Source organism: Ranitomeya imitator, chromosome 2 (genome assembly GCF_032444005.1).
Source record: "Ranitomeya imitator isolate aRanImi1 chromosome 2, aRanImi1.pri, whole genome shotgun sequence".
Lineage (NCBI taxonomy): Eukaryota > Metazoa > Chordata > Amphibia > Anura > Dendrobatidae > Ranitomeya > Ranitomeya imitator.
The window spans coordinates 559,496,103-559,508,693 of NC_091283.1; the positions used below are offsets into that span (position 1 = coordinate 559,496,103).

Below are 12,591 nucleotides of genomic sequence, written 5' to 3' on the forward strand. Positions count from 1 at the left end.
TATGTCAAAGGTCATGGAGGGGTTTATATGGCATATAAAATGTCAAAAATATTTTGGATTAAAGTCAATGGACCACATATAGCATGGAAAAAACAAAGTTCTCTTCTGTTCTCTCACCAGGCATGTGATGCGTGGAAAAAGGAAGCCGAGGAGGCCAATGAAAGAGCCACAGCAGCCAGCATGGAATGTGAATTAGCCCGGGAGCAAAGAGACGCTCTAGAGCAACAGCTGAAGAAACTGCAGGAAGAGCTAGAGATAGTCCCAGGTGCACAAGACTCGAAGCTACATGGTGGTGCTGTTAATGAACTGGAGGGTCTTCCTCTCTCTACTTTATTTAGCATTCAGAAGCAGCTACATGCCAACCTTGAAAGGGTTGATAAGGTTAGTCTGAGGGAGTGGGACATTGAAAGGTACCTTATGATTACATACAGTCATGGGCGTAAGTGTTGACACCCCTCAAATTGTTCCAGAAATTAAGTATTTTTCTCAGAAAATTATTACAATTACAGCGAAAAAAGGCAAATTGGACATCATTTCACACAAAACCCAAAAATGGCACAGACAAAATTGTTGGCATCTCTCCAAAAATTTTGTGTAAACAACTTTGTTTCAAGCATGTGATTCTCGTTCAAACTCACCTATGGCAAATAACAGATGTGGGCAATATGAAAATCACAACTGAAACCAGATAAAAATGGGAGAAAGTGACTCAATCTTTGCAATGTGTCTGTGTGCCACACTAAGCATGGTGAACAGATAGAGGAGAAGAGAACTGTCTGAGGAGCTGAGAACTAAAATTGTTAAACAATATCAACAATCTCAAGGTTAAGTCCATCTCCAGAGATCTTGATGTTCCATTGTCCATGGTGCGTAACATAATCAAGAAGTTTACAACCAATGGCACTTTAGCTAATCTCCCTGGACATGGACAGCAGAGAAAAAATGATGAAAGCTTTTAACGCAGCATAGTCCGGATGGTGGATAAGCAACCCCAATTAAGTTCCAAAGAAATTCAAGCTGTCCTGCAGGCTCAGGGTGCATTGGTGTCAGCGTGAACTATCTGTCAACATTTGAATAAAATAAAATGCTATGGCAGGAGACCCAGGTGAGCCACACTGCTGATACAGAGATCTAATAAAGTTAGACTGCAGTTTGCCAAAATGTACGTGAGTAAGCCAAAATCCTTCTTGGAAAAAGCGTCTTGTGGACAGATGAGACCAAGATAGAGCTTTTGGTAAATCATTCTCTATATAGAAAATTGAATGAGGCCTACAAAGAAAAGAACACGGTACCTACAGTTAAATATGGTGGCGGTTCAAAGATGTTTTGGGGTTGTTTTGGTGCCTTGACTGTGCACAAGGCATCATGAAATCTGAAGATTGCCAAAGGTTATTGGGTTGCAATGTAGTTCCCAGTATCCATAAAGCTTGGTTTGGTTCCTTGCATCCAACAGGACAATGACCTCAATCATACTTAAAGAAGCACCCATAAATGAATGGAAACAAAGCACTGGAGAGTTCTGAAGTGACCAGCAATTAGTCCTCATTAGTGATGAGCGAGTGTACTCGTTGCTCGGATTTTCCCGAGCACGCTTGGGTGGTCTCCGAGTATTTATGACTGCTCAGAGATTTAGTTTTCATCGCCGCAGCTAAATGATTTACAGCTACTAGGCAGGCTGATTACATGTAGGGATTCCCTAGCAACCAGGCAACTCCCACATGTACTCAGGCTGGGTAGTAGCTGTAAATCATTCAGCTGAGGTGATGAAAACTAAATCTCCAAGCAGTCATAAATACTCAGAGACCACTTGAACACCTGTGGAGAGATCTTAAAATTGATGTTAGGAGAAGGTGCCCTTCATATATGAGAGATCTGGAGCAGTTTGCAAAAGACGAGTGGTCCAAAATTCCAGTTGAGAGGTGCAAGAAGCTGTTTGATGTATATAGGAAGCGATTGATAGCAGTTATTTATTCCATTCCAAATGCTGTGCAACCAAACATTAAGTTGCGGGTACCAACAATTTTGTCTGGCCCATATTTGGGGTTTTGTGGGATATTATGTTGAATTTATTTGCCTTTTGTTGTTCTTGTTTTCCTTGGGGGGGGGAATTTACAGGTGTGGTGACTATTTTGACTCCATGAGTGTTTTACAGAAAAAAGCAGCAGTGGATGTTGCTGAGCGAAAATTGCAAACTGCCGTTGTAGTGACCGGCGTATTGTAGTGGCAAGTTCATAGACTCGCATCCATGAATTAGGTGGGCTCTCATCGCTACAGTAAATGCCAAGCATGTGGACATTAAATGTGGTTTAGGCACACTATGGGGCTCAAAAGGGAGCTGGCATTTGGATTTGGAAGCACAGAATGTGCTAAATTTCTTTTCGGGGGGCAGGAGCCATTTTGCTTTTTCAAAGTCGTATTGCTACCAGTTGCATGGAAGCCCACTACCCCCTATATTTCCATTGACAGATGACGTACCTGAGAGGCGTCTGACCGGGATCCAAGAAGTCACATAAAGTAAAGGAAGGCTGACAGCACTCACTCTCATAGGGCGCTCGTTCCACGTCCAGGGAACCCTACCCGGATATCTTAACAGCTTCAAGGTAAAGGGACAGCGCTCCAGTCGGGTGTTTAAGGTCCAAAAATCTTTATTCCAGCCATGATAAAAAGATTAACAGCAACGTTTCGACCGTACAATCGGTCTTTTTCATGCTTGAAAAAGACCGATTGTACGGTCGAAACGTTGCTGTTAATCTTTTCATCATGGCTGGAATAAAGATTTTTGGACCTTAAACACCCGACTGGAGCGCTGTCCCTTTACCTTGAAGCTGTACGGGATCCAAGAAGTATCGTTTCTCCTTGTGGAGAGTGACATGATAAGCATGTCGAGGTGAGGAGACTTAAAGCCGCAATGCTCCTCTGGGAAATATGCAAATTGTCTCTTCAGAGAGGAAGAGAACTAGAACTCTAGAGTTCTAGTTCTCTTCCTCTCTGAAGAGACAATTTGCATATTTCCCAGAGAATCTAAATGTTCGAGTGACGTGATTCAGATGAAACTCCTGAAAAAAATCTATTCACTTTTATGAGGCAGCAGAGTTACTCTGTACTCCGCCTGGCCTCTGTACAGCGATGTGGTTTGGTTTTTTTTTAGAATCGCCCAAAACTGCAGCGGACCCAGTTTTTATGCATATCTAAAAAGACAGACACCGCTATATCATAGGCCAGTAGCTCCATCTGCCTCAATATAGGGAATGTTGAGCCAGGGGTTCCATCTGAATAGTGTATTTCAGAGATTTACACAGAAACCCTGGTGTAAGCGCAGAGTGCAGGATGCATGTGTGCCGAGCCTTACTGCAGTGTTTGGGAGGCAGAATGAACAAATCAACAGCAGGTGAAGAATTTGTTTTATTTCTTTTTTACACCGTGATTACACTACTTTATTCTTCGGGTCGGTGCGATTACAACTATACCATATTCATATCGGGCTTTTATGTTTGACTGCTACCACACACTAAAAGACATTTTTTATTGCAAAAACTAGTCTTTGCATCGCTATATTTTGAGAGCTATAATTTTTCCATGATTTGGCCAGCACAGTTATGTGAGAGCATGTTTTTCCCAAGATGAGTTGACGTTTTTATTGGTACCATTTTCGGAGACATGACATTTTTTGATCACTCTCTATTACAATTTTTGGGTCAGTATGATTGCAGTGATACCACAATTATTTCTATATTTTTTTTTTTTTATGTTTTGTCTTTTACACAAAAACAATTTTTGTAGGAAAATTCATTATTTTTTGCATTGCTTTATACTGAGAGATATAACTTTTTTTTTTTTTTTTTTTGCTGATGGAGCTGTATGGCAGCCCTTTTTTTTACGGGACAAAATGATGTTTTCAGCGACACCATTTTTTACTTTTATTGCGTTTTGTTCCACTTTTTGTTTGGCAGTATGATGTTAAAGCATCGCGTTTTGCTTCTTTTTTTTTTTTTCTTCTTCTTCTGTGTTCACATAAGGGGTTAACTAGTGGGACAGTTTTGTAGGTCGGGCCGTTCTGGACACGTCGATACCAAATATTCTGCACGAACATCCAAACTTGCTAAACCATGCTCTGATCATGCAGTAGCAGTTTGCTAGCTCTGGTGACCCAAATGTCGTCATAACGACATTGGGTCACCATGGCACCGATCGGCTGATCGGAGAGCAGAGGGGGATCCCTTGCTTGCCTGCTAAATACTGTGATGGATTTCGATCACAGGATTTATTGGGTTAAAGTCGGGCACCGCTCCTGCACTCAGTGCTGGGTGTCAGCTGTAAGAATCAGCTGACATCCAGCGGTGAGACGATGAGAACAGCCTCTGTGCGGGGGGGAGATCGCCATGATGTATCCATACGTCAAAGGTCAGAAAGTACCAGCAAACCATGACGTATGGACATGTCCAATGTCGGGAAGGCCTTAAGGCAACAACACATGTATATAGCCGAAATGGTCATACCTCCACCCTATCTTTCATATTGAATGATCTAATGAGCCTGCGTAAAGATCATTGTGCCGGGAGAGGTTGTAGGGTCAACTCTGACATAACCTGTTGTAATTGGTAGATCTGTTATCTGTGTACAGAGGTGGCACTCATTGTTATCCTGCCTCTGATGAGGAAACTGATGAAATTTTATATATATATATATATATATATATATATATATATATATATATATATATATATATATATATATATATATATATATATATATATATATATATATATATATATATATATATATATTTTTTTTTTTTTTTTGTAGTGTTGGATCTTTTGTCTGTTTTAGTTGTTGTAATGTCAGCTTGTGCAGGAACATAATTGTATGTTTGTACATTTCTTTTCATAAGTTGTTGGTCTAATAAATAATAATCTATTATATTGCAGGCTGTTTTCCAGCTCCAGACTATGAAATGTCGGAAGTGCCAGGACCAGAACAGAGCAATGTTACAGTGCCAACATGGCGTTCTATGTGAAGTGTGTGCGGCTGAGGAAGGAGAGTGCACTAACTGTCAGCTTCCTATACAACCTGTTCTGCAGCCATGACCCTTGCAGGCCTGGACCCAGGCTTAACAGAACTCACCTGTTTTTTATAAACTTCTATAAATATATGTATAAATATATTCATACAATGAAATCTAACAAAAGCTGAGCACTTTTAACAAAAAGTTTTTCATTCCTTTGGAAATTGCCACAAAGCCTCTAAATTAAATCAGTTCGGAATCCTCCATGTTGGGGGTGGCGGTCCAGGCAAATGGCTTACTTGTATGCAGCAAATCTGTGCTACGTGATCTTTATTAATGGGACCAATTGGTGTATATTTTTCCCACGTACAGTCCAGACGATGAGAAGCTCTCCAAAGTCTTGGCTTTTGTGCAGACGGGAACACAGAACTTCAATGAAGATGGCAAATAAGGGCTTCCCTGTGGCAAGAGACCAGATGGGCCATGAATTTGGACATATTGTATTAGCAGGAATTTCTACTTTTGCTCCCCATTCACCAGCGTTTTATAGGCGTACAGGCATCATAGAAATGTTGGGTTTATGGTTCGTGTCAATTTTTCCCAGATAAAGACATTGTGTGAAACATCAGATCCTTAGCCCTAGAAATAATTCTTACAGTATTGTGTCCTAAGGAGGGTTTTTTTTCTTACTCTGCTAAAACTAATCTCCTTCAATGAGAAGCATAAAGGCAGTCCTAATCTTGTATGTAAAATGCTAGCCTCCTTCCTTTTAAAGGTGTATTCCCTTTCAGCTAAGGAGTGTGTCCTGCTGTTGGTGCCCCATCAAATACGATTCCATGAGAAATCGGGCACCCATAGTTCAGCTTTTCTGCAGCACCACCACAGTGGAAATGAGGCATAACACTTGTGCTACTGAGAGCGAATCTGACCGATTATTTCTGCCCAAACCATGGGCAGCATGATTCAGAGACTGGATTTATGATCACAGGCTGGTATATTGGTGTCTGAATTGCCCCGGCATTTCAGAAATGGTATAGTTTGAAGATTTGGCCCGGGACCATAATGTGAGACGAGACTAGTCTGGCACCACCCCTGGATGGATTCTCTCCTCACTGCTTTAGGTAATCATCAGGTTTTTACCATATGTAGACATGAGGGACCTGTCAGTCACCTGGAGCGGTGCTGGAAAATGGAAAAGCTGAGCGGGAGCACGCCTGACTAGTCTTGTCTCTGCCGATGGTACCCGGACCGCTCTTCAAAATAGCTTTAATTTATCTAATATACTTGACTGCAGTCATACAGCCGGGCTTTGATTCAGGCTGCTCAGCATTGGGCAGCATGAATCGGCTGACAGGTTACCTTTATTGTTTATGAAGTGCATTGATATGTTCAGACCTGCAGATCAGGCGTCGCTCTACTTAGCTGTACTCTAAAAATGGATAACGGTTGAAAGCAGGAACCATCATGGTGAACATGCAGTTGAGTCTGTTCGCACCATGTTAAAGCAGGAGATGAGGAGATTCATGTAGTTATATCAGAAAAGATTCAGTCTAATTTTTTTTTTCTGTTCCTTAAAGGGGTATTCCCGTCTTCAAGATCCTATCCTAATATGTAGTAGGTGTAATATTAGCAAATACCTTCAATTAGAAATGTAGTATAGTTTTTCTGATTTGCTTTGTCTCTTTCCTCGTGTGCAGGGACCTTAGGTATCCATGGTTACAACCACTGATATAGTGACAGTTAGCTAGCTGCTAGTGGTCATAGCCATGGATACCTAAGGTCCTGCAATGACTACACATGAGGAAAGAGACATAACGAATCAGAAAAACTAGACTCCATTTCTAATTGAAGATATTTGCTAATATTATTACAATATTGTTATATTATTACACCTACTACATATTGGGATAGGATCTTGCAGATGGGAATAACCCCTTAATTCCTGCCCAATTTAGGCTTATATCGTAAAGGGGTTGTCCCAGGAACAAAAGTTCATTTTAATCAATAGATCTTGGAATAATAACTTCCACAATTGGATGTGTTTAAATAAAATGTTCCTGTGCTGAGATAATCTTATAAATGTTCCCCTGCTGTGTACTGTGTAATGGCTGTGTCTGACCGTACAGGAACATGGTCTGATCATACCACAGCTCCTGGGCAGGGGAGAAGAAAAGAACTATACAGACATTACAGCAGGGGATCACAAATGATTGATTCTTTTGAAGTAAAACGCAGTTTAAAAACAGGCAGGGAAAATTCATTATCTCACAAAAAGAATCCGCTGTGATCCCCTGCTGTCCTGCCTGTATACTCTCTTCTCCCCTGCCCAGGAGCTGTGGTATAATCAGACCATGTCACTGCACGGTCAGACACGGCCATTACACAGTACACAGCAGGGGCACATTTATAAGATTATCTCAGCACAGGAACGTTTTACTTAAACACATCCAATTGTATAAATTATTATTCCAAGATCTATTAATTAAATTTTTTTTTTTTTTTGTTCATGGGAAAACCCCTTTAAGTGAATGACTTGTATGTTTGTGAATGTTTAAAAGAAAGGCTGGTACTTATGGATAGGCCCGCCCACTGGACTCCTAACTTCAGAAGGAGCAGAAATTGAAACCATTGAGCATAGGTATACTGTATCTTTTCTGACTACACTATGTAACTGATGTAATTTTCATTCCTGCTCATTATGAACTTTGATTTCTACTGGCTAGTGACATCTTAGTCATTGTGGAGGCCTGTCCACCAGACTCCTGAGCCTAAAATAAACATATTGATTAAGGTTATCATGAATCTTTTTGTACAAACTTAAAAATACTTAGAACTTCTTGCTCTAAACCAAGCTCACCATATATTGGACTTTCTATGTTTAACATGACAAACATGACAGGTTCCGTTTAAGTTAGAATGCTCTAAAAGGGCTTTTGGAGAAATGGATAAACATCTGTGTAAACTTGACAACCCCTTTAACCAGCCTAATAATAAGAGTAACACATGATTGTTTTTTTTACAAAAAAACAATTTCAACTCTAGTATTGTAGCCTCCTTAGTGAGGTTTATGTGTTAACAAAGGGTTTGGGGATGTATATTTGTAGCTGTTTATACTGTGCGCTTTGTACATATAGGTATACAGATAATAACAACGTAGAACCTTGTAGTCCCAGCAGTCATAGGAAATATATGTTCACAAAAAAACATTATGTAGAGATTAGCAAACCAACCTGACTTTTTTTTTTTTTTTAACTTTTCATTTGTTACTAACCACACCGAGATTCTAGTAGTCTATGGGGACCGTATGCATGACTGGAAGCAGTAAGAGAGTGCATGGAAGACATTTGCTTGTGTATTTATATATGTTTGAGGAACATAAAGCCTTCATTCATTTCATTTTAGGTCGGGATTGTCTTTCAAACCATATACCCAAGAGTGATGATAGTTTACTTTAAAGTGTGATGTTCATTGCCACATCTGCCATGTTGGGGATATAGACGGAAATCATTTGCATACAGGAGTTATGGCCAGTGGACTTTCTTTGAAAATTCGTATATATCCTCACTAAAAGTTTTGATTTGTCAGAAGTTATTGTAAGTTGCCAACGCTGATAATGTTCAGAAGTCTTGTTTTTATTTGTATTGTCCTTTTGATACTACAGAACATTCCACATCTGTCCCAATGACCCTTTCTAGCAATGTCCCAGTTTTTTGGCCAATAATGATTAACTTAAGGCCTCCCTTTCCCCCTAGGAATATTTTTTTTTTTTGTACCCTGAGATTGCTTATCTAGCATGATCAGAAAAGGTTTGTATCAAAATCTAAACATGTGAATTTTCTTTTTTTTATATATATATGAAATAAATCTATGTGAAAAATCAACTTTTTCTTGATTAGTAAACAATAAAATGAATTTCTTCTGAATGATTGTTTATTTTTATGGTTTAGATGATGGTACCAAAAAAATCTCTTGCAGGCAAAAAGCTTTCCTGGCTCTTTTCTGAACTTTTCCCACGGTGCTCGCGCTGACATCAGAAAGGTGAACTGAGTTCATTGGCCGTGAACTCGCAGGACTAGAGTTGAGCGACTTTCACTTTTCTAGGATCGAGTCAGGTTTCGCGAAACCCGACTTTGTCAAAAGTCGGGTCGGGTAAAATCGGCCGATTATTGCAAAAAGTCGGGGGCCGACCGAAACAAGTCAATGGGGAATCAAAGTCGGCAGTGAGTGGAGGACAGGAAAACACCTACAGTGCCCATTTTAATGCCAAAAACATCAATTCTTATTTCTTAAGCTTGTCAATCTTAATTTACTTTATAATAATAGTTAGGCATTGAAAACGGGGTCATTTGGCTAAAGTTGTGGGGGTAGGGCTGGCTCAAGATTTTCGTGGGCCCAGGAAAAGCGGAATACGTCACGGCGGTGGAGCAGGGAGAGGTAAGTATTTCAACTTTGCAAGTGCTGTGATCCTGAGCAAGCAGGGGAGCCCCACTCATTGGCACTGGCACAGGGCCCCTCATAGTAAGGCGGTGTTTGACGGCGGGTGGCGCCTCCCACTGCCAGAGACACTTTTGCGTACTATGAGGGGCCCTGTGCCAGTGCCAACAAGTATGCCCCCCCCCCACCTGATGAAGGAACCTGCGCTTTCATCTGCACCTTCCTCTTTGTCCCCGTGTAAGGTCGTATAGTATGCGGGAAGGGGAACCTGACTTTCAGCAGGGTCAGATTCAGGCTGTGTAGAGTTCAAGGGGAATGTAGTGCTCTGGGTCAATGTACCAGCAGACTCATCTAGCAGTGGCTGGGCAATGGGCAGGATGAGGAGGAAACACAGATATAGGCCCAAATAATAAAGTAGGCTAAATGCAGTTAAAAATTGGTAACAGGACTAAACAGGTGGAATAGCTTTGTTCAGTGGAGGACAACTGTAATGAGTGGTGCAGACATGGTTAGTAGGCCCAAATACAAAAGTAGGCTAAAAGAAGTTCAAAATTGGTAACAGGACTAAGCAGGTGGCATAGCTTTGTTCAGTGGAGGACAACTATAATGAGTGGCGCAGACACAGTTTGTAGGCCCACAATAAAAAAGTAGGCTAAATGCAGTTCAAAATTGGTAACAGGACTAAACAAGCGGCATAGCTTTGTTCAGTGGAGGACAACTGTAATGAGTGGCGCAGACACGGTTAGTAGGCCCAAATACAAAAGTATATAGACAAGGCGTCAGTAGAAATGACTAGATAAACATATATGGCGACTCATAAAACAGATAATAATCTAATAGGAGAACCGAGAGTCAAAACTGGCCAAAACAATTCACAAAAGGTTATATTTATTGAAAAAATCAATTACATAAATACAATAGTAATAAACAATGATCAGTAATAGATAAATAACATAGCAACTGCATCCATGAATACATCCAAGTCATCCAGGTGCACAGGACAGGACCAAGATGGGTATAAAAAACAGTGTTTTAAATCATGAGTGTCCAAGTAAGTACTAGCCACACATGAGCTCTGCTACCTAAGATGTGTGGCGATCAAACCAAATCAAACTGGGAGAGGGAGATATTTGGTGGGGGGGGATGGCCGCGGACCATGTGCAGTGCTGGCTGCGATACATCGATGACCTATTCATTATATGGCAGGGGCCCGATGATGCTTTGCATGAATTTATGAAACAACTTAATGATAATACATACAATATCAAATTAACATACCAAACAAGCAAGACCGATGTGGATTTTCTGGACATTAAGATTGAGGTTGATGGTGATCAGTACCTGCAGACGGATGTCTACAGAAAATCCACATCGGTCAATGCACTTTTGCATGCTGACTCGGGTCACCCACATAGTACTATCAAAGCCATCCCAGTTGGTCAGCATCTCAGGATGAAGCGGATCTGCTCCTCTACTACTAAATTTGAAGCCCAGGCAGTGGATCTTAGAACCAGGTTCCAAATGAGGGGATATAGTAATAGGAACATCAGGAAAGGCTATTTGAGAGCCAAATATACATCACGGGATGAACTACTGTGTCTAAGTAGTAACAACCGCAATCGAAAAAATAAGGAAATGTCTAAACAACATGACACAGTACGATTTATCTCTACCTACAATGGGGAATGGGCCACTATGAGGAGGTGTCTCCAAAAGCATTGGGGCATCCTCAGAAGTGACCCACTGTTCTCTAAATGCCTTAATGATTATCCTTCGATGACTGCGAGAAGGAGTAAAAATCTAAAAGACCTACTGGTGTCAAGCCATTATGTTCCTAAGCTCAGTAGGTACAATTTTGGATCTGGTGGACCACCCAGGGGATGTTTCCCCTGTGGTGACTGTATCTCATGTCCGAACATCTCTCGTGTGGCCACTTTTGACTCCGCTGATGGGAAAAAGACTTTCTCCATAAACTACCATATAACCTGTAATACCACACAGGTAGTTTATTACGCTGTATGCAGTTGCCCTAAAATTTATATAGGACTAACATCTCGTCGTTTGGGCACACGCACACATGAACATGTACGCAATATAATGGCTGCGAGAGATGAGACGGACATGATGAAACTCAAGACCATACCACGGCATTACAAACAGCATCACGGCTGTGACCCCAAGTCCTTTATGGCACGGGGAATTGATCATATACAATGTGGTATTAGAGGGGGTGATGTTAGGCAGATTTTAGCCCAGAGAGAATGCCGTTGGATCAGTACATTGGGTACCATGGCACTCATGGGCCTCAATGAAACTCATGGATTATCCTTTTTCTTATGAAGTAGCCGTCTGAGGGGATATATTCCCTGGGTTGGGTTTCCTTTTTTCTCTCGGCCATGTACCATCAGTTTTAATTTGGTATCTCTTTTATTATTTTTAGTGTGCTTATACTTGCATCCATATCCATTATGACTTCTGACGTTGGTGACGTTTAGGCGGAGCGATCCTAAGACGGAAGAATTTCCATAGTTGTGATGGACGAATACCAAAGATCTGAAATGGACAATTTTGGGAAATATAATACACATCATACAGTACATTATTATAGTGATTTGCTGGATATATCAGATGGCCTATCTACCTATGAGATCATATAATTTTATATCGGCCAACGGTGGTGTGTATATATCTCATATATATCCCCATGTCAGTAGATTCATTGTTTATGGTGTCTGTATATTTTAATTAATTTTGATGTTCATTATCTTGCCTGTTTTTTATGTGTAATCTAAGCTCCTTATTTATGTAGGGGATATTATAGTGCTTATCCGGCAATTAATGCACATGTCATTCTTATTCTGTACTTGTATTATTGCACAGATCAATGTACACTTTTGTTACATTGGTATTCAATATTCACTTGCAGCCTGTCATCGGTCAGACTGCCATTTAGGCACTATCACTGTTATTCACCATTACTTGTTTGAGGTCTGTCCAGCATTGGTAGTGGGGACATTAGTTGGCTCACCAATGGGGACAGAGGATTGTGAGACATATACATAGAGCATTCCCTTTTGCTGTACACGTATGCGCACTATCGCATTTTTTGTAATATTAATTTTAATACATGCATATGGTTAGCTTATGGTTTTACT

General features: G+C 40.7%; 1 protein-coding gene across 2 annotated transcripts in view; it reads left to right on the top strand.

Moving 5' to 3' along the window:
- Positions 1-8,925, top strand: part of UNK (unk zinc finger) — a 110,445-nt gene extending 101,520 nt beyond the window's left edge. The window contains exons 16-17 of one of the 2 annotated variants that reach the window (XM_069752046.1): positions 121-381; positions 4,926-8,925. In XM_069752046.1, coding sequence (XP_069608147.1) covers positions 121-381; positions 4,926-5,084 — 420 coding nt within the window. In that variant the 3' untranslated portion in view covers positions 5,085-8,925. The remainder of the gene's footprint in view (positions 1-120; positions 382-4,925) is intronic. The other variant, XM_069752047.1, reaches the window with a different exon arrangement.
- The last annotated feature ends 3,666 nt before the right edge of the window (positions 8,926-12,591 follow it).